Genomic DNA, 27,058 nt, shown 5'->3' on the forward strand with positions numbered 1-27,058 from the left:
TGCAAGCAGTGGCTTCACCACACCCCAGCACTGGCCTCTTGACTGTTTTTTTTTTTTTTTTTTTAAGGAGACAATTAGAAAAATCATTTTTATAATTCAATTCCCAATTATATTCTAAGCCTTGAATTTCAGCCCTAGGAAACTACATGAATCAAGGTACATATAGCCTCCTGGAATAAATATATGTTAATTTCAGGCCAGAAGACCAAAGGAAAAATCCTCCTAACTGTACTTGCCAATTTAGAGATAAAAAGAGACTGTGGCAATATCCCAGTCTCCTTTAATGTTTCATCAGCAATACACCATGATGTACAGGTATCAGAACTTGGCACTGCCTTTTATGCTTATTGACATTCTGGTTTAGGCATTCTGCTCATCCCGTCAGACCATTCCCACATGGCAAGTCCAATTGTATCTTATCTCTTGTCTTTATCTACATTGTTTCTTGGCTGGTTACCATCAATGTAGTACTGATTTTTACTTATCATGCATTGACACTAACCAGTTAATGTACACTGTGTAGACTTCATTTTTGCCAACTTCTGCTGGCTTTCGGTCAATAACTATCTGACAGTCACACTCCAACATTGATGGGAATATTCACAGTACCTGAATGTTTCTAAATTGATTTTGGGATGAAGATTCACTAGTAATACTCACAATGTGGTCAGTTGCTAAAACACTAAGTATAAACTTCAGTCTTAAAAACTTGTTAGATATTTGGGCTGTCTGTTTAAATCATAAGTTGTCTGAGAATCCTAATTTGAATTAACTGACAATAAAAGACATTTTTGAGAAAATTAAGGAAATTTGATTGTGGAGTGGACATAAAATTTTATTAGGGAATTTCTATTAATTCTGTTAGTGTGATAATGCCATTGTAACCATACCCATATTACTCAGATTTATAGGTAAATTCTGAAATAGGTAAAGATGAAATGATAAGAGTTCTGAGATATGCTTTAAATACTTCAGCAAAATTTTTTTTTAAAGTGTTGGATGAAGCAAATATAGCAAAAAAATCTTGCTAATTGTTAAATTGAGGTGATGAGTGTATAATGGGTTAGTATGCATTTGTCTCTACTTTTGTTTATGTCTGGAGTTTCTCATAATAATCTTAAAAATGTTTAAGGTACAGTTTCCAATCCAAAAGCAACCTGGGAGTTCCAGTTCCTCTCTCCTTCCTTTCCCCTTTCAAGGATGAGAAAACAGAAACTCAGAGAAGACAGCAGGAGCCTTGGTGTCACATAGATCCCGTGACTCCTAATCCAGCATTTATTTCTTTTTGCCTTATTTATAAATAAAGACATACTTTGGGCCCATCTTTTTTTTTTTAATTTTATTTTTTTTAACAGGCAGAGTTAGACAGTGAGAAAGAAAGAGACAGAGAGAAAGGTCTTCCTTTTTTCGTTGGTTCACCCCCAAATGGCCGCTACTGCTGGCGCGTCACAGCCGGCACGCTGCGCCGATCTGAAGCCAGGAGCCAGGTGCTTCCTCCTGGTCTTCCATGCGAGTGCAGGGCCCAAGGACCTGGGCCATCCTCCATTGCCTTCCCAGGCTACAGCAGAGAGCTGGACTGGAAGAGGAGCAACTGGGACAGAATCCGGTGCCCCAACCGGGACTAGAACCCGAGGTGCCGGCGCCACAGGCAGAGGATTAGCCAAGTGAGCCAAGTGAGCCGGGGCGCCGCCGGGCCCATCTTTTATAAATCAAATTTTGCTAATGCTGCTTCTGTACTATGTTAGGGGTATTACATATTAATAATTATTGAAAAATGATCAGATTTACTAAATATATGTTAATTACACATTGATTTTAGACCATTTTGTTCTGTGGAAAACTTATATTATTCAATAATTAATAGATGAGTGGAAGAATTATTGAATTTGGAATTGTGAGCTTTGTTTTAGTCTGCATTCTGTAAGAATTAGCTTCCTAGTCTTCAGCAGATTGACTACCCCTTGTGCGATGTTTTTTCTTTTATAAAATGAAAATGTTGAAGTTAATTATCTCTAAAATTCAATTTATCTCTACTATCATGTGATTCATTAACTGTGATAATTTCTTCCATTAGAGAAGTTATAGTCATGAAAAGCATTTTCAGATATATAGTAATTTTTTTTGACTTAACAATTTTTTTTATTTTTTTTGTTTTTTTTTATTTTTTTTTATTTTTTAACTTTTATTTAATGAATATAAATTTCCAAAGTATGGCCCATGGATTACAATGGCTTCCCTCCCATAACGTCCCTCCCACCCACAACCCTCCCCTTTCCCACTCCCTCTCCCCTTCCATTCACATGAGGATTCATTTTCGATTCTCTTTATATACAGAAGATCAGTTTAGCATACATTAAGTAAAGATTTCAACAGTTTGCTCCCACACAGAAACATAAAGTGAAAAATAATAGATGATTTTTAAATGATGATGAAATCAGATCAGACCTATTGTCATGTTTAATCCCGGTGAGAGTCAAGTTGGGAATTGATAATTTCTTCTTTTTTTTTTCTTTTTTTTTTTTTTTTTACAGAAGATCAGTTTAGTATACATTAAGTAAAGATTTCAACAGTTTGCACCCCCATAGAAACACAAAGTGAAATATATTGTTTGAGTACTCGTTATAGCATTAAGTCTCAATGTACAGCACATTAAGGACAGAGATCCTACATGAGGAGTAAGTGCACGGTGACTCCTGTTGTGACTTTACAAACTGACACTCCTGTTTATGGCATCAGTAATCTCCCTATGCACCAGTCATGAGTTTCCAAGGCTATGGAAGCCCCTTGAGTTCTCCGACTCTTATCTTGTTTAGACAAGGTCATAGTCAAAGTGGAGGTTCTCTCCTCCCTTCAGAGAAAGGTACCTCCTTCTTTGAAGACCTGTTCTTTCCACTGGGATCTCACTCACAGAGATCTTTCATTTAGGTTTGTTTTTTTTTTTTTTTTTTTTTTTTTTTTTTTTTTTTTTTTTTTTTTGCCAGAGTGTCTTGGCTTTCCATGCCTGAAATACTCTCATGGGCTTTTCAGCCAGATCGGAATGCCTTTAGGGCTGATTCTGAGGCCAGAGTGCTGTTTAGGACATCCACCATTCTATGAGTCTGCTGAGTATCTCGCTTCCCATGTTGGATCACTCTCCCCTTTATTTATTCTATCGGTTAGTATTAGCAGGTACTAGACTTGTTTATGTGCTCCCTTTGACTATATAGTAATTTTTTTAAATTCTGAATTTACAAAATGCTATGTAAGTATCTGTACTTACAGCCTCTGGTGCCTGAACAGTAGTGACAAATCAAGCTGTCTTAAATGAGAGATCATTAATTTCAGCATTTAGGGCTTCCTTCCAAATTGTTTTCTTAATGAAATGACCAAATAATCTCATATTGAAAACCACTTCCTTTTATGTCTTATATTAACTGTTAAGTGAATTTTGAAGAGAAATTTATTTATTCTCTATAATCATTGAATGATTTTCTGTGTCTAATCATCCATATAGTTATCTTTTTTCCCCACCTCATCAGTTAGCAGATTATTTCCTCCTAACACTTCTGATGGCCTGGACTAGTCAGAGTCAGCAGAGAGGGGCCAGCATCAGTGGCAGCCTTAGGTGGTCCTAAATACTAGTTTGGATCCTACGGAAATAGGCACAGTTAAGCCACTGTGGTATCACAGAACATGCTGCAATGTATGTGATAATAACAATCAAAGCTGACACTTATTAACTGCTTCCTTTATGCAACACACAATGCTATCCTTTTTACATTTAATAAATGTACTTACTTCATTTTCCATGCATTCTGAAGTCTCTGGAGTAGAATCTTGCTTAACAGATGAGGAAAGCTGAGACTTAGAAACATCAATAAGTTATATAAAGTGATAGTTGTCATTACCATTGTTGAATGGTTGATTTGGAGGATTTTTTTAAATATTTTATTTATTTATTTGAAAGGTAGAGTTATAGACAGTGAGAGGGAGAGACAGAGAGAAAGGTCTTCCTTCCATTGGTTCACTCCCCAAATGGCCGCAACAGCTGGAGCTACACTAATCTGAAGCCATGAGCCAGGAGCTTCTTCCAGTCTCCCATACGGGTATAGGCCCAAGTACTATACTGCTTTCCCAGGCCACAGCAGAGAGCTGGATTAGAATAGGAGCAGCCGGGACTAGAACCGGTGCCTATATGGGATGTTGGCGCTGCAGGTGGAAGATTAATCTACTGTGCCACGGTGCGACCCCATGGAAGAATTTTTTTTAAACTTTAATTTTCATACTTTTCTATACTGTTTAAGCTCTCCAAAAATATATCATGTTTACAATGTAATTGTTTTTCTTTGAAGAAAAGAAAGCTTTGTGTTTTTTGCCCTGTAAGGTTTTATTTTGATGTAGTCAGATTTATCAATCTTCATTTATGGTTTCTGAGTTGTTTAAATTTTCCATGATTTCCTCTAGTACTTTCATTATTTTTTTTATATTTAGATCTTTGCTCCATCCAGAATTTATTTTGGTGTAAGATGTGTTACAAGAATATCTCTCTCTCTCTCTCTCTCTCTCTCTGGTTTTCCAATATGGCTACCTGATTATCCCATACTAGTTATTTAAATAATTCATTTTTTTTGCAGCAGTTAAAGGATAATTCTTATCATGCTCTAAATCTCTCCATTTGGAGGTATACTTTTATTTCGTAAGCATTAACTATCAATGATCATGGGTGTGAATCTCACAGGTACTATTTGCCATATTTACTCCCCAAATGCCCACAACAGCTGAGACAAAGCCGGCACCAGAAATTCAGGCTGGGTACCCAGACTACGCATTAGCAGGCAGCTGGAATCAGAAACAGAGCCAGAGCCAGGCCTAGAACCCAGGCACCCCGATAGAGTACACAGGCATCCCAAGTGGTGTCTCCATTGCTAAGCCAGTGCCTTTTTTTTTTTTTTTTTTTTTTTTTGACAGTCAGAGTTAGACAGTGAAAGAGAGAGAGAGACAGAAAGGTCTTCCTTCCGTTGGTTCACTCCCCAAATGGCCGCCATGGCTGGTGCGCTGCACCAATCTGAAGCCAGGAGCCAGGTGCTTCCTCCCAGTCTCCCATGTGGGTGCAGGGCCCAAGCACTTGGGCCATCCTCCACTGCCCTCCTGGGGCACAGCAAAGAGCTAGACTGGAAGAAGAGCAACTGGGACATGAACCCAGCGCCCCAACCGGGACTAGAACCACAGGCGGAGGATTAGCCTAGTGAGCCGCGGCGCTGGCCACCAAATGCCTTGTGGTGGGAGCTGAGGGTTGCAGTATTTTTTCAGATAGGTTCAGGGGATTAACTGGCACACAGAGAAGAAGGAAAGTAATCACGTGTTCCCATTAGCCTCCAGTTTGTAAGCCAGTAAGCAAAACTCAGGAATTGACTTTGTCAGCAGCTCAAACACCTGACTCCCCTGCTGTAGTCAGCTTTGTTTTGTTACCCCTCAGAACATAGAAGGTACCCTTCATACCAGGTACAGTCCTGGAGTACAGAAGGTGCCTTTTCCTCAGGAATATTCCACTTCTTAGATGAAGTTTCCTTCTGATGTATAATAATATTGCTGGTCTAACTGTACCTTGAATGACATTCCGAGACTTAAAACTAAATATCTCCTGCTTCAGGTACACACCGCTTGATTACGCGTTGCTTGGTGAGCGCCATGAAGTTATCCAGTTCATGCTGGAGCGTGGTGCCCTGTCCATTGCGGCCATACAAGACATTGCTGCCTTCAAAATTCAGGCTGTCTACAAAGGGTACAAGGTCAGAAAGGCTTTCCGAGACCGGAAAAATCTCCTCATGAAGCACGAACAGTTGAGAAAAGATGCTGCTGCCAAGTAAGTGGGAGTTGTGGAGACTGTGTTCCTATTCCTCAGGATCAAGGTGGAAGGGGGCAGACAGGGGAGGGACTCAGGACAGAATCTGATGGACATCTGTTCCCTGCGCTGTCACCTTCCCCGTCTGCCTAACACTGTGTTCAGAGGACTAAGGCTAAGGGCAAGGACAGAAGCCCACTCTGTACTTGGTGAATGGTCCTGATATTCACCCCTGATATTCCAGCCCAGGAAAAGCCACTGCCACCCTCATCCATGGACGGATTTGGGGGTGGGAATGACACCTAAACTACAGAGTTAATGATTGTTCTTACCCTTCCTTTCTTCCCAAAAGAAACTTATGCCAATACCTAGCCTATTTCCCCTAGACTAATCTAAGTCTAGTTTTGATTTAATTAAAGCAACCAACTTATAAAAATAACTTGTGTTCCTTCCCATTCCTTCACAAATCAGTATGGCATAATTTATTTTTGGACAGTGATCTAAGATTTACAAAATATCCATTTGTGCCTGCTGCACATCATGATTATTTCACACCAGTGATTGATTTTAGATTTGCCTTGGTTTGCTTTATGATACTCGTGTCGGGTAGAAGTGTTTTAAATATCAGCAAGATATTTCATGAGTACATACAGATACCAGAACCTCTGATGATAAAGATGTGGGTGGCAGGTGCTTTCCTGAAGGGCACCTTCTGCCTGTATCCTGCGTGTGCCCAGATCTTGAGTCCTTCCAGCTCTGGAAGGCTCCCAACTCAGACTCCTTCCATATCTTACCCACAAAGGGGAAGCATATGTGTAACAAACAACATTAAAAATAATATTTAAATAACTATTACAGTAATAGTAAGGAAAGATAAATCATTTTAATGAGGAGCTAAATACTACTTTGTACGGGAATGCTAACCACAGTATCAGCCTTGAGTGGATAAAATTAACAGAAACATTATTTTCTGTGACTCTGAAGCTACTAAAGTAGGTAGCAATCTAGGAAATATTACTTGCTCTCTTAGCAAGGCTCTTCATTTCACTTTTTCCAAAGAATGCAAAATAAACCTAAAGCTTCTGCACACCACCTTTTTCAGCCTTCTTGTAAAAGTTGTCTGTATGTCAGTAGCAACTGTAAGTAGGAAATACACATGACGAATTACCCTGAGTTGCAAGTAGTGGTTTCCTGCAAGGGATGGAATATTGTGTAGTTGTCCCCCATTATTCACATGAGGATAAATCCAAGACCCTCAGTGGACTCCTGAAATCTCCAGTAATACCAAACTTTGGATGCTCAACTTAGAATTTCTCAGCCTGATGATAGTGCATAAGCAATACATATTTGGCAGAAACTGTACTTTTTAAAAAATATTTATTTAGGGCTGGCGCCGTGGCTCACTAGGCTAATCCTCCGCCTAGCGGTGCCGGCACACCAGGTTCTAGTCCCGGTCGGAGCGCCGGATTCTGTCCCGGTTGCCCCTCTTCCAGGCCAGCTCTCTGCTATGGCCCGGGAGTGCAGTGGAGGATGGCCCAAGTGCTTGGGCCCTGCACCCCATGGGAGACCAGGAGAAGCACCTGGCTCCTGGCTTCAGATCAGTGCGATGCGCTGGCCACTGTGCGCTGGCTGCGGCGGCCATTGGAGGGTGAACCAACGGCAAAAGGAAGACCTTTCTCTCTGTCTCTCTCTCTCTCACTGTCCACTCTGCCTGTCAAAAAAATATATATTTATTTATTTGAAAGGCAGAGTTACAGAGAAAGACAGGGAGAGAGAGAGGGAGAGGGAGAGATCTTCCATCTGTTGGTTCCCTCTCCAAATGGCTGCAACATCTAGGGCTAGACTGATCTGAAGCCAGGAGCCAGGAGCTTCTTCTGGGTCTCCCACATGGGTGCAGGAGACCGCTTTCCCAGGTGGATTAGCAGGGAGCTGGATTTGAAGTGGAGCAGGTGGGACTGGAACCAGTTCCTATATGGGATGCCAGCACTGCAGGAGGCAGCTTTACCCACTATGCCACAGCATGGGCCCCAGAAACTATACTTTGGTCATGTTACCTCACGTACCTTTCTCAGTTTAGCATATTAGGGTGGCATAAATCACCTACCTCAGAGTGGATATGAAAGGAACTTATTGACATACACTGACTTCTAATTTACTTATAGAGAAATTGGGAAAGAGAAAATTGTAGTCATATTTTCTAAGGCAGGTATTTTAGAAAATACTATTTATGAAATATCTATAATCTGTGTAAAAGCACTTTAAAACTTAAACTGCACTATCCATGTTGTTGCCAAAGTGAACATTACTGTAATTTACCTGCCAAAGCACACGATTGAATGCACACTTAAATAAGACTCTGTTTATGTTGATCACCCTTCTTCCTTGAAGCTTTATTTTTGCTCAGTTCTTATTTCACTCCATAATCTCAGCTTTTGCTAAATAATTCCTTCTCACATCTTTTAAAAAGCTTATTATCAGGGCCGGCGCTGTGGCGTAGCGAGTGAAGCCACCGCCTATGGTGCCGGCATCCCATGTGGGCGCTGGTTCGAGTCCCAGCTGCTCCACTTCTGATCCAGCTCTCTACTGTGGCCGGGGTTGGGGGGGGTCAGCTGAGGATGGCCCAGTTCCTTGGGCCCTTGCACCCATGTGGGAGACCTGGGGGAGGCTCCTGGCTTCTGGCTTCGGATTGGCACAGCTCTGGCTGTTGCAGCCATCTGGGGAGCAACCCGAGGGATTGAAGACCTCTCTCTCTGTCTCTACCTCTCGGTGTAACTCTATCTTTAAAATAAATAAAATAAATCTTTAAAAAAATTAAAAAATAATAAGCTTATTATCTATGTTTATTTATCTGAAACACAGAAAGACCTCCCATCCAGAGCTTCACTCTCCAAATGCTCACAACAGCCAGGACCAGACTGGTCCAAAGCCAAGAGCCAGGGACTTAATCCAGGTCTCCATGTGCACGGCAGGAATCTAATCCCTTGACTTAGCACTTGCTGCCTCACATGGTTTGTATTGGCACAAAGCTGGAGTCAGGAACTAGAGCCTGGTATTGAACCCAAGTAATCTGATTTTTGTGGGCCTCCTAACTGGCATCTTAATCACTGAACACCCACCCACACCTTTTTACTTTTACTATCTCCATGCTGAAGTCATCCCTGAAGGTTAACTCAGACATACACTTATGCTGTATTTTTCCTTTGAAAATGTATCCACTTGGGGCCAGTGCTATGTCTCAGTAGGCTAAGTCTCTGCCTGCCACACCAGCATCCCATATGGGCGCCAGTTCGTGTCCTGTCTGCTCCTCTTCTGATCCAGCTCTCTGCTATTGCCTGGGAAAGCAGTGGAAGATGGCCCAAGTCATTGGGCCCCTGCACCCATGTGGGAGACCCAGAAGAAGCTCCTGGCTTTGGATCAGCCCAGTTCCGGCCAATGTGGCAATTTGGGGAATAAACCAGTGGATGCAAGACCTTTCTCTCTTTCTCTCCTTCTCTCTGTAATTCTGCCTCTCAATTAAATAAATAAATCTTTTTAAGAAAGAAAGAGGGAGAGGGAGAGGGAGAGGGAGAGGGAGAGGGAGAAGGAAAGAAAGAAAGAAAAGGTATCTACTCAAAATTGAAGTTGGTTCATTTCTGTAGGTAACCCATTAATTATGATCACATCTTGACCTCCTGGATATCTAATCCCATATCATCAGTTACCTACTAGATGTTTCCACTTTGCTATCATTTTGTCACTTGCCAACACTATCTTTTAAAATTTATTTATATAAAGAAACAGATTTCATGTATTTCTTATATACAATTTTAAGCACAAAATGATACTTCCCACCATCCCACCTTCCCTCCTGCTTCCTTTCTTTTTTTTTCTGTTTATTTTTATGGTGATATACTTGTACTTTGTATATTAAGTACTGTGTACTTGGTACACAGTCTTAATCCTCTACTAAATAAAGAATTCAACAAATTCCTTGGAGTTCTTGGGAGTATTGACAAGGACCATGCATGCAGAGATCCAGTTTTCCCAACACCATTTGTTGAAGAGACTGCCCTTTCTCCAGGGAGTGATTTTAGCTCATTTGTCAAAGGACTGGATGACTTCAGTGGTGAATTCAACAAAACTGTTAAAGAAGAACTAATCCCAATTGTTAAATGATTCAAAACAATTGAAAGGGAGGAATTCTCCCCAAACTCCTTCTATGAGGCCAGCTTCACCTTAATTCCAAAATCAGAAAGAGATACAAGGAAGGAGAACAATATGTTGATCAGTATCCCTGATGAACATATATGCAAAAATACTCAACAAAATACTAGCTATTCAAATACAACAATACATCAAAAAGATCATCCACCCAGACCAAGTGAGATTCTTCCTAGGGATGCAAGGATGGTTTTAACACATGCAGATCAATAAATGTGATATATCACATCAACGAACTGAAGAATAAAATTATGTGATTATCTTAATAGATGCAGAAAAAGCATTTGATAAAATACAACATCCTTTCATGATTTACAAAAAAATACCTTAATCAAATTGGATATAAAAGGAACATGCTTAAATACAATCAGGGCAATATTTGACAAACTCACAGCCAGCATCATACTGAATGGGCAAAAGGATGCCCACTCTCACTACTACTATTCAGTATACTTCTGGAAGTTTTAGCTAGAGCCATTAGGCAAGAAAAAGAAATTAAAGGGATAGAAATTGGAAAGGAGGAAGTCAGATTATCCCTTTTTGCAGATGACATGACCCTATATATACAGGAACAAAAAACTCCACTAAGAGACTATTGGAACTCATAAGAGAGTTTGGCAAAGTGGAGGGATATAACAGCAACATACCTGGGGCCGGTGCTGTGGCACTGCGGGTTAACGCCCTGGCCTGAAGCACCGGTATCCCATATGGGCACTGGTTTGAGACCTGGCTGCTCCACTTCCAATCCAGCTCTCTGCTATGGCCTGGGAAAGCAGTAGAAGATGGCCCAAGTCCCTGGGCCCCTGCACCCACATGGAAGACCCAGAAGGATCTCCTGGCTCCTGGCTTCAGATCAGCGCAGCTCCAGCTGTTGTGGCCAATTGGGGGGTAAACCAGCAGATGGAAGACTTCTCTCTCTCTCTTTATTTCTCTCTCTCTCTTTTTCTCTCTCCCTCCCTCCCTCCCTCTGCCTCTCCTCTCTGTGTAACTCCAACTTTCAAATAAATAAATAAATCTAAAAAAAAAAGAAGCAACAAACAAAATAGCATTTGTATCCACAAATAATGCTGTGGCTGAGAAAGAACTTATAAGATAAGGCCATTCACAGTAATTAGAAAAAAATTCAAGTAACTTGGGATGAATTTAACCAAGGACATAAAATAGCTCTACAATGAAAATTACAAAACAGTAGAGAAAGAAATAGCAGAAGACAAAAAAATGGAAAATTTTTCCACATTCGTGGATTGAAGAATTAATATCATCAAAATGTCCATACTACTCAAAGCAATTTACAGATTCAGTGTTGTCCCAATCAAAATTCTTTTCAAATCTAGAAAAAAATGACCCTAAAATTCATATAGAAATATAAGAGGCTCTGAATAACTAAAGCAATCTTAAATGATAAAAACAAAATCAGAGGCATCATAATACCAGATTTAAAGATATATTGCAGAGCAGTTATAATCAAAACAGTCTGGTACTGGCACAAAAATAGACATGTGGACAAATGGAGCAGATTAGAAACCCCATAAATTAATCCACACATCTACAACCAATTAATCTTTCACAGTGTGCCAACACTTTAGACCATTGGAAATTTCCATTTGCATGTCCTGTTGGCCCTATGATTTCAGACTTACTGTGTGAAATCTATAATTCCTATAATTCCATCTCACTTCAGACCTCCTTGTTTCCTCATTAGTATTGTCACCAAATGATCCTATAGTTTCTCCTTTGAAATGTCCTTTTATAGCCTTTTGTTCACATTCTTCTGTATCACCACTCTACACAAACTGTCGTCATCTTATTTACCGGTCAAGATGCTGCTGAGATTTCCACTTACATTTCCAAGTCTGTTTCTCTCCAGTACCACACCCTTCCTCACTCTCACACTTGATGTCCCCACCATCCTGAACTTCCTTCACTTCCTCACTCACCATGCGCTCTGGAAGACATGAGCTTCCTTCTGGCTAGGGTTTGAAATTGAGTGTTCCTCTTAGTGTTAAATAATCAAGACTGATTTTGGTCACTCGTTCAAACTCTCCTGACACTTCAGTCCCTTCTATATGAGGATTTTCTGTGCCCTCAAAAAGTCAAATGAGGGGCTGGCGCCATGGCTCATTTGGCTAATCCTCCTCCTGCAGTGCCGGCATTCCATATGGGCGCCGGGTTCTACTCCCAGCTGCTCCTCTTCCTGTCCAGCTCTCTGCTGTGGCCCAGGAAGGCAATGGAGGATGGCCCAAGTGCTTGGGCCCCTGCACCTGCATGGGAGGCCAGGAGGAAGCACCTGGCTCCTGGCTTTGGATCGGCGCAGCACCGGCCGTAGTGACCATTTGAGGGTGAGCCAACAGAAGGAAGACCTTTCTCTCTGTCTCTCTCACTGTCTAACTCTACCTGTCAAATAAGTAAAAAAAATTAAAAATTAAAAAAAATTTTTAAAAAGTCAAATGATATGGAAATCTGTGCCTCTAAAGACAACACATTCCATGGGTGAAAGGGTCTGGGCAGAAGTTCTGTTCTTTTATTTGGTCTTGAAGTTACCTCTGGAAACCAAAGGCAAAGTCTAAATCCTTTCCCATAAACCACCTTTCAGATACTTGCTTATAGGAAGTACTCATGACACTTTTGCTCCTTTTCTCTTTATAACTGATCCTCTTGCAGCCAGACATTTCTGGTTTGTCAATGCCTGTCTCCAGGATTGACCCTTGTGTCTGTCTCTTGCTCAGTGTCATCTGATCCATGGGGACTTGCTTCCACGGTTCTACTGCATGTGATTCTACGTCTCAGAGCTCCAGCTCCCCATCAGTAAAATGAAAATAAGGTTTCTTAATCCAGGATGGCATTTGGGGCTCCACACCTGCATGGGATTGTATACAGAATTTTGGGTGCCAGGAACATATACACATTTTGGAGGACAGGGTCTATAGATTTATCACATCCTCAAAGGGGATCTATGAGTCACAAAAAGATTAAAACCAGTAGACTAAATGATCTCCGAGGCCCCTCTAAGCTCTATGATTCTAAAACATGAGACATTTTCTTGTTCCCTGAGAGGAAACTAAAGACCAGATAGTACCATGCCCGGTTACTTAGTGACAATGAAGAGACAGAGTCTGACATCCTCCTGGGTACCACACAACACCACTGACAAGGTTAGGGCTGAACCTTACCTGTCTCATGAGGTAATCCACTTCCTCTCACTGGAAGTGTTAGAGCAAAAGTTGTATCAGCATCTCTGCAGGACATTATATAAGGAATTTTTAAATATGGGAATGTCAGTTTCCTAGGATCTCTTCCGAGTCACAGATTTGGTGAGCGCTTGGTTGCATGTCATTCCTATGCTCTTCCTTCTGCCTGAAATAACCTCTCACTTCACTCCTCTCTCATTTTGACATTCTTCATATGGAGACATTTTCTCTCCCAGTTTAATTAGTGACTTCCTCCCACGTCCACCCATAACTGTGTGTGGATACCTCTATTTTAGCGCTCATCACATCTAGCACTCACTGTCTGTGGGAGTGTATGGGGCTTATTCCCTCAGTTGATTGTCAGTTCCTTGAGAGCAGGGATTCTGTGTTATATGAGAGTACTTCAAAAAATGGAATGAAAGATGTAAGTTTTGGTGCAAAAATCACAATATGTAGAGAATATATACTATGAAAAAATTATATGTGAGTCTTAAAAATTTTTTGCAACAAAATAAACTGATACTTTCAACTCTCTCAGGTACGTCCATCTGCAGAGCTGAGTGTTTAGTATGTAATAAGCATTCAATAAATACATGTTCAATAACTGTCCCTACAATGGATCTAAGAGAGTACATAAGTCATTTCTCACTCTAGGCCTTCGTTTCCCCTTGTGTCAAATGGAAGGATTGTGCCAGGTACTCTCTTAGGTCTCTTCAGTGCTGATACTGTGATTCTCTGTAAGTATACACTTTACCTCTTTGCCTTACTCAAGCAGCAGAAACACGTCATTTTTCCTCACAGTGCACTCTGGCACTTGACTATTTGTACACTTGGCTTTCAAACTTCCTGCATATTAATCATGGGCAAAGTAGCATTTGACAAGATTGTGAGAGTTTTGTATTCTGATTTTTAAAAGAACCACACAGGCAAAGGGGCTCACTACTGAATATACTCGAACATGAGATCCTGATGCTCTAATCTCTTAGACCTAAATTGTTTATAAATCTTACCTCTGCCAGATTCAGAGAAAACTAGGAATAGCGAATATTCAGTATTCCAGTGAATTAGACAAGTAAACTTTTATTTTTTTTTTTTTATTTTATTTTATTTATTTTTTTTTTTTGACAGGCAGAGTGGACAGTGAGAGAGAGAGACAGAGAGAAAGGTCTTCCTTTGCCGTTGGTTCACCCTCCAATGGCCGCCGCGGCCGGCGCGCTGCGGCCGGCGCACCGCGCTGATCCGATGGCAGGAGCCAGGAGCCAGGTGCTTTTCCTGGTCTCCCATGGGGTGCAGGGCCCAAGCACCTGGGCCATCCTCCACTGCACTCCCTGGCCACAGCAGAGGGCTGGCCTGGAAGAGGGGCAACCGGGACAGAATCCGGCGCCCCGACCGGGACTAGAACCCGGTGTGCCGGCGCCGCTAGGCGGAGGATTAGCCTACTGAGCCGCGGCGCCGGCCTAGACAAGTAAACTTTTAAGAATTTGCCTCCATTATTATTCACATGTGTATTATAGTTCTCAATTTATCTAAAAAAGTTTTTATATATTCTCCATGTTTAAAAAATTTTAGGTGCATGTAGAACATCTGAAACACAAGATGAGATTATATTTTTCCTGTATGTACAAACAAGAAAACAAAGATTCAAAGAAAGTTAGCAGCTGGTAAGTTGCCCAGCCAGGAGCATGCTTAAGTCCTCCAACTTCCAGTCCTTGCTTTTTTCCAACAAGAACTCCACTCCCTATTCCTTGCCAAGAACTCCTCAAACCCACAGAAAAGCTTTTACCTCACTTTTTCTGTGGAACTTGATTTACTTGTGGCACATGTAAATGATTTTGTTACATAAGGAGAAGCATAATTACTATAGAAGTAACTTTTCAGTAATTGGTTCACTGTATGATTTAGTTAACATCTTTTCTAACCTCAAGTAAATAGTCTGTTTCTTGCTTGGAAAAGGTAAGGAAACCTAGACAAGTAATTGGTGATTAATTTTTATCTGTGAACCAAAAACATTGCCCTAAGAAACCGAGGATCTATTGAACAATGTAGGTTTTTTTAAACTTTACATTCCAGAGTATCCGGATACATTTTATGTATATATATGAGATTATTTTTATGGCTCCCTCAAGATTCTTACTTTAGTTATCTCTTGCTGCATTAAAAGTTACCCCAAACTAAGTGGCTTAAAGCAACAATCAACATAGCAACTTATCCATGTAGTTGGGTCTCTGATAAGATCAAAATCATGCTGATGGCTGGAGCTGCTGGCATCTGAAAGCTTTCCTGGAGCTAGAAGACCTGTCCAAGGTAGCTCATTCACATGGCTGTTGGCAGGAGGCTTCAGTTCCTCCTTCAGAAAGTGTTCCAAAAATACAAAAGCCACAATGTCTTTTCTGATCTGCCCTGTGAAGATCACTCTCTCTGTAGTTTTGCAGCCTCCTATTAGTCACTTAAGTCACTCCTATTCATTCTAGGAAGGGACTGTACAAAGATATGAATACCAGGTGCTGGGATCATCAAAGGCCATTTGGAGGCTGGCAGTCTGGGTCCATCTGGTGATCTCTTTGTCCTACCCCCAAGTGAAAAATGGTGAGGGAGAGTAACCACACAACCAGTAACAAAGAACTTATTAAGAGTCAGGACCAGGAATCAAGTATCAGACTTACAAGTATGATTTAACAGTGCTAGCCAGGGTCAAGGACCAACCCAATCTTCTTAGTTTATTTTTCTTCTTAATTTTTCACACCAACTAGAATAACTTTGGTTCTTTTTCTGGTATCTATTTGCTAAACTTTACAAGTAAAATAGGCCAAATTTATAACATAGCCCCCTTGAAGATTAAAGAGCTTTGAAATTCCCTAATAAATTAACAGAAAAAGAAACATTGCATTCTGGCCAGTTCCTGAGTCTAAGGGCTAAATGCTACACTGGAAGCTAGTATGCAATGCTGTTGATGGTTTCCTAATGGAATGTGCTCAGTTTTTTGGGGAACTCAATTTGTTTTTTAAATTTTTACTTATTTATTTTGACTTATCTGAAAGCAGAGAGACACATAGACAGAGATCTTCCGTTTTCTGGTTCACTACCAAAATGCCTGCAACAACCTAGTCTAGGCCAAGCCAACATCAAGAGCCAGAACTCAGTCTGGGTCTCCCCTGTCGTTGGCAGGGACCCAAGTACCTGAGCCATCGTCTCTCCCATGGTGTGCATTAGCAGCAAGCTAGATTGGAAGCAGGGACAGGATTCAATCCCAGGCACTCTAATATGTGATGTGGTTATTCCAAGCAGTGTGAAAATCACTGTGCCAAGTACCCTTACACCCCACCCCATTCATTTTTGAAATTATGCAAGAAGATTAAATGAAAAAAAATTAAAGATTTATTTATTTATTTGAAATTCAAAGTTACAGAGAGAGAGATAAATCTTCTACCCACTGGTTCACTCCCCAGATTGCTGCAACCACTAAGGCTGGGCCAGGCTGAAGCCAGGCCAGGCCAAAGCCAGGAGCTTTATCCTGGACTCCTACATATGTGGTAGGGCCCAAACACCAGGGCCATCTTCCACTGCTTTTCCCAGGCCATTAGCAGGAAGCTGGATAGGAAGCAGAGCAGTGAAGGCATGAACCAGCACTCATATGGGTGCTGGAGTTACAGGTAGCAGCTCTAGCTCTAGCTGCTAGCTGCTACACAACACTGGCCCTAAATGAGATTTCTAAAAATCAACTCTATCATAAGTGGGATGAATTTTACAGGGAGAAGTAGAGCAGCTGAGATCCATCTTGACTGTGTTAGTAGTTCACCAGGTAGACTTGGGTAAGTCACTTAGCGCTCTGCCTCAGTTTTCTTACCTATCATAAACCGAGGTTTCTTCAAACTCAGACTGTAAGCAATGATCCTGGACCTTTTCTGTCAGGGAGACATGTGTGGGATCAGGAGCTGTGTCGTGTGTGTATGTGTGTCTGTGTGTGTATGTGTGTGTGTAGGTTTGTTTTGCTGGTGTTGTAGCTTTTGTTTTAAGGCAGCAGTTTAGATAAAATGGAGTATGACTTATGTGTAATTCCCAGTTCTAATCCTTCCCTCTTTTTTTACCCCCACAATCAGCATTACTATTACATTAAAAAAAACATCTTTGGAGAGCCTCACGATTTTGGACCATGTATCACCTGAAAGATTTTTCTTTTTACAAAAATCCACCCTTTAAAAAAAAAAAAAAACACTAATTCTGTTCATAAGCTCCAGGCTCAATTAAATATTCTGAAGGTTGCATTCTTTCCCCTAATTCTTGCTTAGTGCTACCATAATGAAAAATGGCCCCTTCTCCCCTGTATACCTCCTCCTCCAAAGAAGTCTCTGGAAGGCAAAGCCCCCTTGCTTTCCAAATATCCTGATCCTCTATGAGGCCAGATCCCCTGTGTGTCCTACGTTTGCCTTTGTTGGAGGCCCAGAAAAGTCTGTAGAGGCAAGGTTTTCCCAGGGATTGACTGTATGGTGACTTCTTGGATTGGAAAAAGAGAGCTGTTTGATTGCCTAAAAGAAAAGTAAAAGCAACTGCTCAAATAACAAAGTCGAGTCTCTTATCTCAGAGCCCTTCTCCATGTCACTGAGACCCGTGTAGATGCCAGCCCAGACAACCACATGCAAGTCTGTCTAAAGGGCCAGGATCACTCTCTTAAAATCAGCTCTGTTCATCAGTGCTCCATCTCCCTGCCAGGAGCAGGGCTGTTAGATCTCTTAGCAGCGCAGATGCTTCCACCTTCTTCAGAAAAGCAGCCCAGGCCCGTCACGCAGAAATGGTCCCTGCTCACATCCATGATGAGTCTTGGGCATGGTGATGACAGGCTGTCTGCTAGCCTGGCCATTGCTGTGCGGCACGCTGAAGTCTTAGCAGTTGGCCGAGGTGGAACAAAGCCAGGGTCAAATAAAACATTGGAGCTAGACAGGAGTCAGCAGGACCCACCTGGCCATGCTCTCTGCAGAGGGGCTCAGCGGAAAACTATTAGATAAGCAAGACTGGACCCCAGCTCAGGGGCTTCTCGACACGGGAGGAAAGACCATCAGGAGAGGAATTTAACAAGCTGACAGGATTTTAAGTGAAAGCATAACCCAGATACCTCTCAGCTGAGTCTTCCCTGTCTCTTGAGATCTAAGTAAGCTTTGCCTCGTGGAAGTTTGGATTCTACAACTGCGTAGGGGCTCTGCTTTGGCTCTTGCTTCCATGTCCAGTATCTTAGCTCTGCAAGCTGTCAGATTTTGTTTAAAAGCATGCGTGAGCATGGTAGACCTTAGAAAAAGTCAGTGTCATTGAGGGGTCTCACATTTCCTATCGTACATTTCCCATAATGGCAATAGTTAACAGTTCCTATTAAATCCTCCTGTGTTCTATGCCTCACTGCTCAAGGTGTGGTCAGCAACACCGGTAGCCCCCGGGTGCTTCTTAGAAGGCCATGCGAAGGTTCTCTTTTCCCTGGCCCTGACGCTGCAGTCTCTCATCTTCTCTTTCTTCCTGCTCCCTTCTCCCTCCTTGCCAGGAGCTTCCAACAAATTAGTTTTGTGCATGGCAGCCCTTTTCTCCCGAATTGGTCACTAACTGGGCCTTGAAGGTCTCCCCTTCTACCAGCACTCACACTTCCTGCCCCCACACTTACTGATGTGTTTGTCTAACAAAGTTCCCCCAGGAGGGATCTGATAGCTATTGGGATAAACCAGTCTCTCCAGCTCACTACAAAAGAAATCCCAACAGCCGGTTTTCCAAACCCCTAAATCAAGTCAAGATGAGGAGCCAGCATACAAGTGATAGGCATGGGCAACTGAGTCAGCAAGGTGACTCACCCAGGTGTTTGCTAGTTACTGGCAGAAGCAGGACTAGAAATCTTATATTTCCCAGCACAAGGCTCTCCCCACCATACCCCTCACCCTTCTACTCTGAACTGAACCTGAGGTGGCTACCAAATTCTATTCCTGAGCAGTAACCATGAATTATCTGGGTAGCAGATAACATACTGGGGACCTATCGTGTACAGCAAGCAATACCCAAAGATCAGAAGGAGTAAAGCAAGCCCAGCTTTCTCATGTTACCTGCCTTTGCCCAGACTCCTCACTCAGACCCAAACCCTTGTCCCCTCTCCCTGCCTGGTAAACTCCTACGTATCATAGAGGGTCCACACATGGGACCTTCTCGACTCTTCCAGATGAAAGCCATCATGACCTCCTCTGCACAAGTGCACTGAAGAGCATTTCTTCCACCGTATGTGAGGTCCTTGTTTTCCTAGGTGTCCCCGTCTGGGTAGAAGGGTCCAGGGTGAACCTGAACTCTGTGATTCTCATTTCTGTATCCCCAGTGCACAACAGTGGAGAGACAGAAAATGTTAGACTATTTTTCTCTTATTTTTCCCTAGGAAAAAAATCCCTACAAAAAAAAAAAAACACCCTGCCTTTACCTTGGCCCCTTCATCCTTAGGTCTCTCATCCCTTTTAGGGCTACTCTAGTCCCACCTGCTTCATTCGTCTACTCATTTTTAGACCTGGCCTTTCCTGCCCAGCCCACTTCTATTCTGTTGCTATCCAGGGACTCCAGCTTAGCCTCCTTGTTAGGACTTTTTAAAAATCAGCCCTCCTTCTGGGCTACATTTGCACAAGGAACAGCTGTGACCAACCGGCTAGAACTTTATGGCAGCCTTGAAACCCACAGTTGTGCTTCAATCAGCTGTGAGGTGCGTGGCAAGTAATTTCTTCATTTAATCATTAAAATTTGTCAGTAGTCTTTTTAAAACAAGTAGAGCAGATCCAAGGTAAGCCCTATGACTGTCATTCTCAGTTGCTTTCTGGAAAGGAGAAAAAGGAGTTAAAGGGCGCTTAGGGCACACACACTCATGGGAATGTGTTATGTCTCACACACAAAAGTTGCTTGGTTATGTCATGTGTGTCTCAAGCACTGCAAAGATTGATTTACAAAATTCTTTTTCCGCTCCATCATCTTTTGAGCTATAAGGCTTGGTGTAAAAGAGATGGGTTTTATTTTTATCTGGAGAAAAGACTGCTCCTGGAAAATGTGAATTTTTAAATCCCTCCTGTGAAGTGTTAGCTCCTCTTAAAATTTAAATCTCACTCAGGGACACGAGCGAGTGATGCTCTTTTAATTTCTCCATCTTTCTCTTGGGCTTTGCTTCCAGAAAGCGGGAGGAAGAAAACAAGCGAAAAGAGGCAGAACAACAGAAAGAAAGGCTGAGCCCAGATTCCGATTTCTGCAGGGGTCAAGCCCCTCCCCGTCTGCCCAGCCTCCAGGACGAGCCCAGCGGGCAGAGCCCAGCCCCCAGCAAACAGCTTCCCGTCGACAACAGGGCCTCAGCCCCTGAGCCCAGAGACTGCGAAGGGTCTCCAAGAGGGTCTCCAGGCAGAGCCCCCCAAAAGGAGCAACATGTTTCCTCAGACTGGCGGGGAACAGACTCCAGAAAGCCGAAGGGTAGGTGTATTGCCTTTGTTATCTGACGCCAGCCCACGGACCCTGAGCTCTTTTGATTTGTGTATTTACACCATTTATATTTAATTATTATGCTAGCACCTAAGCCTGCCATTTTATGATTTGTTCTCTGCTTGTTTCCTCTGGTTCCCAGTCCTCTGTTTCTCTTTCTTCCCTTTCTGTGCGTTACCAGAACATTTATTAGGATTCACTTTGATTTATAGTGGCTTTGAGTGTATCTCCTTCTGTCGTTTCATAGTGATTGCTGTACATGTGACTTATACCAATGGCTTACTAATATCAACATTTTGCCACTTTGAGTGAAACGTGGAAGCTTCACTTTTCTGTAGGTACCTTTATTGTTCCTACTTTTGAATCACTGCTTCAGTATGAGATGAAATTATAAGTTTTGTTTCAATCAGATATAATTTATAAAACTAATGAAGAAAAGGATAGGTTTTGTTTTGTTTTGGTTTTTTTTGACAGAGTGGACAGTGAGAGAGAGGCAGAGAGAAAGGTCTTCCTTTTTGCCATTGGTTCACCCTCCAAAGGCCGCCACAGCCGGCGCGCTGCGGCCGGTGCACTGCACTGATCCGAAGGCAGGAGCCAGGTGCTTCTCCTGGTCTCCCATGGGGTGCAGGGCCCAAGCACTTGGGCCATCCTCCACTGCACTCCCTGGCCACAGCAGAGAGCTGGCCTGGAAGAGGGGCAACCGGGACAGAATCCAGTGCCCCGACTGGGACTAGAACTTGGTGTGCTGGCGCCGCTAGGCAGAGGATTAGCCTGTTGAGCCATGGTGCCGGCCAGGATAGTTATTTTTTAAAACCATATTGCTGCTTTTCTGTTGTTTCGTTGTCTTTCCTGATGTTCCAGAATTCCTTTTTTTTTTTTTGTCATTGTCTACTTTTTATTTATTGAGTATTATGGCTGGGATGCAGTAAGTCTGATTATAGAGTGGATTGAAATTGTTTTTGCAAAAATTAAAGAAAAAGGAAAGGGGGATTGAGGAGAGCGAGCCTGTTAAACTGTACCTATGAAGTACATGAAATCTTTTCTCTTTGTATTAATAAAAATTAAAAGAAAGCTCTTCAAAGAGTTTTTAAGAATAAGTATTATGTTGGCCAGCGCCGTGGCTCAATAGGCTAATCCTCTGCCTTGTGGCGCTGGCACACCGGGTTCTAGTCCCGGTCGGGGTGCCGGATTCTGTCCTGGTTGCCCCTCTTCCAGGCCAGCTCTCTGCTGTGGCCCAGGAGTGTAGTGGAGGATGGCCCAAGTCCTTGGGCCCTGCACCCCGTGGGAGACCAGGAGAAGCACCTGGCTCCTGCCATTGGATCAGCGCGGTGCGCAAGCCGCAGTGCGCTGGCCTTGGCGGCTGTTGGAGGGTGAACCAACGGCAAATGGAAGACCTTTCTCTCTGTCTCTCTCTCTCACTGTCCACTCTGCCTGTCCAAAAAAAAAAAAATAATAAGTATTGTTACTGGAGAATGCAAGGGTTCTTGCCTTCGCACAAGAAAGAATTCAGGCATGAGACAGAGAGTAAGTGGAAAGCAAATAGCAAGATTTATTAGGGGAGGCACATCCGTAGGAACGGATGGGCACCTCTCCAGAGAGAACCTGAGAGAGAGTGCCCAGTCACTCGGACTGGGGGAGAGCAAGTTACATGGTTGAGTGGAGAGAGTACACCTGGGCAGGCCAGGTGGGCAACTCAGCAGAGAGGCAGAGGGCTGAGCGCGCAGTCCGGTTGAGGCCGGAGGTTTTTAAGGGGAACTGTCTTGCCTCCCCGCCTCTGCTCCTCCTGGAACAAAGATGTTTTGGATGTAAATAAGAAAATTCCTTTCTGAGTTTCCCCCTGAAGTTATCAGACAGAGGGGCTGGCTAGCATCGCCCCCGGTTAGAGGAAGGATGGTTATTGGTTAGAGGAAGGATGGTTATTGGGTAGAAGGGGCAGGATGTTTCAAGTGCAGGTACTGGGCTGCACCCGGAAGGTTATTGGGATGACATTGAGATGCATATGCTGGACATATATGTCAACTCCTTAGGCCTTTGTCACACACAAAAGCTCATATCTGACTTCCTACCTAACAGTATGATAATAAATTCTTTAAGTTTTTCTATGCCTAAGAATGTTTTTATTTTATTTCTAAAGAATTATAAATCAGATACGGAATGCATGTTTGGCAATTATTTTAGCTCTTGAAAAATACTGTACAGTGGTTTCATATGAAATCTCCCATTAAAAATTGTTCTTCAAGATTTGCAGGCAACAGGTCATTTCTCTCTGGTTACTTTCAAGATTGCTGTTACCTTTAGTGTTCAAAGTCTAAGATGATGTGTCTCGGCATGAGTTTGGGGAGTTTGTCCTATACGGAGCTCACTATGTCAGGGTTTCTCCACACCACCCCCACCTCCTTTGCTGAGAGGACTCACAGGACTCAGCTGAGGTTGGATTCACAGCTGTGATTTATTATAACAAAAGGACACAAAGCAAAATCAGCAAAGGCAGGTGGTGCATGGTGCAGAATCCAGAGTTAACCATGCACAAGCTTTCAAGAATCCTCTCCCAGGGGCCGGCTTTGTGGTGTAGTGAGTAAAGCCGCCACAGTGCTGGCTTCCCATATGGGTGCCAGTTCAGGTCCTGGCTGTTCCATTTCTGATCCAGCTCCCTGCTGATGCCCATAGGAAAAGCAGGGGAAGACAGCCCAAGTGTTTGGGCCCTGCCTCCCATGTGGGAAACAATGATCAAGCTAGCTCAGCCCTGGCTTTTGCAGCCATCTGGGAAGTGAACCCACAGATGGAAGATATTCTCTCCTCTTCTCTCACCCCTCCCTCTCTCTCCACCCCTTTTCTCTCCCTCCTACAAGCTTTGTATCAGTAAGATTATCTGTTACCTACTGCTGGGTAACAAATGACACTAAAATTAGATGGTGTAGAACAATTTATTATTCCTCCCAATACTCTGATTTGCTTGGGCCATTCCTCTACAGGTTTCATCTGGCCTCACTCACAGAGCTACAATCAGGTGGAGAGTCCCTTGAATCACATGGTTTAAGATAGACTTGAATGTCTAGCATTTGATGCTGACTATCAGCTGGGGTTCCTTGACTCTACAGTACATGGCCCTTCATCCTCCAGTAAACTAGACTGATTTCCTAACATCGTGATGATCTAGGAAAGGAGTCTCAGAAAGCAAAGGCAGAAGCTACAATACCTCTTGAGAAATAGGCTCTAGAGCTTACACATCACATTCTCAGCATCAAAGCAAGTTATGAAGGGCAGACATTGTGACACAGTGGGTTAAGCTGCTCTTGGAATGCCAGCAACCCATTTCAGAGTGGTGGTTTGCATCCTGACTTCACTTCTTTTTCCTTTTTTTTTTTTTTTTTTTTTTTGATGAGCTTATCTTTTAATTCCACTTTCCCATGAACTTTTCCTTTTTTTAAATTGATTCATTTTTTTTGACAGGCAGAGTTAGACAGTGAGAGAGAGAGACAGAGAGAAAGGTCTTCCTTTTTCCATTGGTTCACCCCCCCCCCAACAAGTGGCCGCTACGGCTGGCGTGTTGCGCCAATCTGAAGCCAGGAGCCAGGTGCTTCCTCCTGGTCTCCGATGTGGGTGCAGGGCCCGAGGACCTGGGCCATCCTCCACTGCCTTCCCGGGCCACAGCAGAGAGCTGGACTGGAAGAGGAGCAACTAGGACAGAATCCGGCGCCCCAACCAGGATTAGAACCCAGGGTGCCGGTGCTGCAGGCGGAGGATTAGCCTAGTGAGCCATGGTGCTGGCCATTTATTTGTTTGAAAGGCAGATTTGTAGAGGGAGAGGGGGAGAGAGAGAGAGAGAGAGATCAAGATCTTCCATCTGCTGGTTCACTCTCCAAATGGCCACATTTGCCAGAGCTGGACTGATCCAAATCCAGGAACCAGAAGCTTCTTCCAGGTCTCCCAAATGGGTGCAGGGGCCCCAGCACTTGGGCCAACCTCCACTGCTTTCTCAGGTGTTAGCAGGTAGCTTGATTGGAAGTGGAGCAGCTGGGACTTGACCCAGTGCCCTTATGGGATGCTGGCCCGGCGGGTGGTGGCTTTACCCACTATGCCACGGCACCAACCCCTTCTCTGCTTCTATCCAGCTTTTTGCTAATGCATCCTGTGAGGCAGCAGATAATGGCTCAAGTACTTGGGTCTCTGTCACCCACATGGGAGACGCAGATAGAATTTCAGGTTCCTGGCTTCAGACTGGCCCAGCCTTGCCTGTTGCAGGCATTTGGGGAGTGACCTGGGGATGGAAGATGTCTTTCTCTCCCACTCTCTCTCTCTTTCACTCTGGCTTTCAAATAAACTTTTTTCTTTCCAAAAAACGAGTTGAGAGCTTCTTAGACTAAATGATGTGGAGAAATAAACTCCACTTTTGTGTATACTAGGATAAGAAGAATTTTTGACTGTTAGACTGTCACAGTTCCTTTTTGTTCACAGATTAGTCACGTTTCTCCCACATGCAAAATATTTTTACCCCTGTGCCAGGACCCTAAAATATTATCCCAATTATCACATTAAGCTTGGAGTTTGGATCTTGAGATTTGTATTAGGTCCAAATGTGGTTCTAGTTCCTTACGTGGGATTCTTTCTGATTCAAGATCAGCGAGCCAAACAGACAAGTTATCAACTCTCCCACTCGCATGTCCAGTGAGCCGTGGTGAGACGGGGGCAGATTAACCGCAGTAGACAGAAGGGGTGGAACAGGGGACTCCTAGCAGCACTTGTCTGTCGTGGTTCTGAAACCAGGCTGCTCTCATATTACCAGAGCATCTACTCCGAGGAATGGGATGGGTGTCCCCTCATTAGGGTCTCATTTAGCCCTGAGTGGCTTTCTATTCCGCTGTCTGCTGCCTGGATTCTTCATTCTACTCTCTGAGAAGTGCTTCCTTTCCCGTAGGAAATGGCTCATGCTTGCAGCCGCACAGCTCCCTCAACCAGTTTTCTGGCTGTAGGAAAACGGGCCCCGGAAGCATCTTTCTGTTTTGAACGATGTCTGTTCAAGCTGGTGGTTCTCTTAGCGATGCAGCTTTCTCAGACATCATGGGTTTCCTGTGAAGCGTTTGGCCCAGGTTGAACAATGACATCCATAGTGATTTTCAAACAGAATTCTCTATAATTTGACTTGCTCAGACTTCTGTGGGAAAATGCCCTTGAGAATCCTAGACATTTTTTGTCTAGCTGAGCGGGCCTACTATGTACCACATTAAACATTTTTTAGGTCTCAATAAAGGGTTGTACAGCCATTTTTTAAAAAAGCTTTTATTTAATGAGTGCACATTTCATAGGTACAGCTTTAGGAATATAGCAGTTCTTCCCCCCATACGCACCCTCCCACCCCACTCCTGTCCCACCTCCTACTCCCTCTCCCATCCCATTCTTCATTAAGGTTCATTTTTAATTAACTTTATATATACAGAAGACTAGCTCTATACTAAGGAAAGATTTTAGCAGTTTGTACCCCCCCACACACAACATATAAAGTACTGTTTGAGAACAAGTTTTGCAGTTAATTCTCATAGTACAACTCATTAAGGACAGAGGTCCTACATGGGGAGTAAGTGCACAGTGACTCCTGTTGTTAATTTAACAATTGACACTCTTACTTATGACGTCAGTGATCACCCTAGGCTATTGCCATGAGCTCCCAAGGCTTTATCCTGAGGCTATATCTCACTAAGACTGTCTTGCTGGCTGAAAACTATAGCGATATTAAATGGTTTTATTGTATAATCTAGCACATCCTGAGCTCTTTATATTTCTTATGCTTGAAAACTGGCCCATTCTTAGCTGTTGCAGCCATTTGGGGAATGAACCAGCAGATGGAAGCACCCTCTCTCTCGCTGTTGCACGCTCTCTCCTCTTCTCTAAGTCTGCCTTTCAAATAAATAAATCTTATAAAAAAAAAAAAAAAAAAAGGAAAGAAAGAAAACCTCAGTGGGTTGAAACTACAGTGAGTAGGACCCCGCGTCCTGTGTTGGAGTGCCTGGGCGTGATGCTGGCTCTGCCTCCTGCTTGTGCAACAGTGATGACTCATGTCACTACGTTCCTGCCTTCCACCCGGGACAGCTGAATTGCGTTTGTAGCTCCCAGCTGAGGCCAGCCAGCCCACAACCCCTGCTGCCGAAAGCATTCAAGGACTGAACCAGTGATGAGAGCTCTCTCTGCAGCTCAAGCAAAATTTGTTTTAAATTAACCATTTAAAAACAACAATGATTGTTTCTTGCAGTTCTGTGGGTTAGTAGGAGAGTTCTGGGTCACCTGGGCTCACTGAGGTGACTGCCAGAGGATTGCCTGGGCTGGAATATCCAAGATGGCCTCCCTCATCTATCCAGTGATCAGTGCTGACGGTTGGCACTGCTCTTCTGTA

At 43.2% G+C, this 27,058-nt stretch overlaps 1 protein-coding gene across 8 annotated transcripts in view; it reads left to right on the forward strand.

The window, feature by feature from the left end:
- Positions 1 to 27,058, forward strand: part of INVS (inversin) — a 181,354-nt gene that overhangs the window by 135,766 nt on the left and 18,530 nt on the right. For all 8 annotated transcript variants that reach the window (XR_011381216.1, XM_002708147.5, XM_051856218.2 and 5 more), the window contains 2 exons: positions 5,630 to 5,842; positions 20,375 to 20,664. Coding sequence is in view for 7 of the 8 variants with exons in the window: in XM_002708147.5 (XP_002708193.2) it covers positions 5,630 to 5,842; positions 20,375 to 20,664 (503 nt within the window). In the remaining variant the exon portion in view is untranslated. The remainder of the gene's footprint in view (positions 1 to 5,629; positions 5,843 to 20,374; positions 20,665 to 27,058) is intronic.

This window comes from Oryctolagus cuniculus, chromosome 1, assembly GCF_964237555.1.
Source record: "Oryctolagus cuniculus chromosome 1, mOryCun1.1, whole genome shotgun sequence".
Taxonomy (NCBI): Eukaryota; Metazoa; Chordata; class Mammalia; order Lagomorpha; family Leporidae; genus Oryctolagus; species Oryctolagus cuniculus.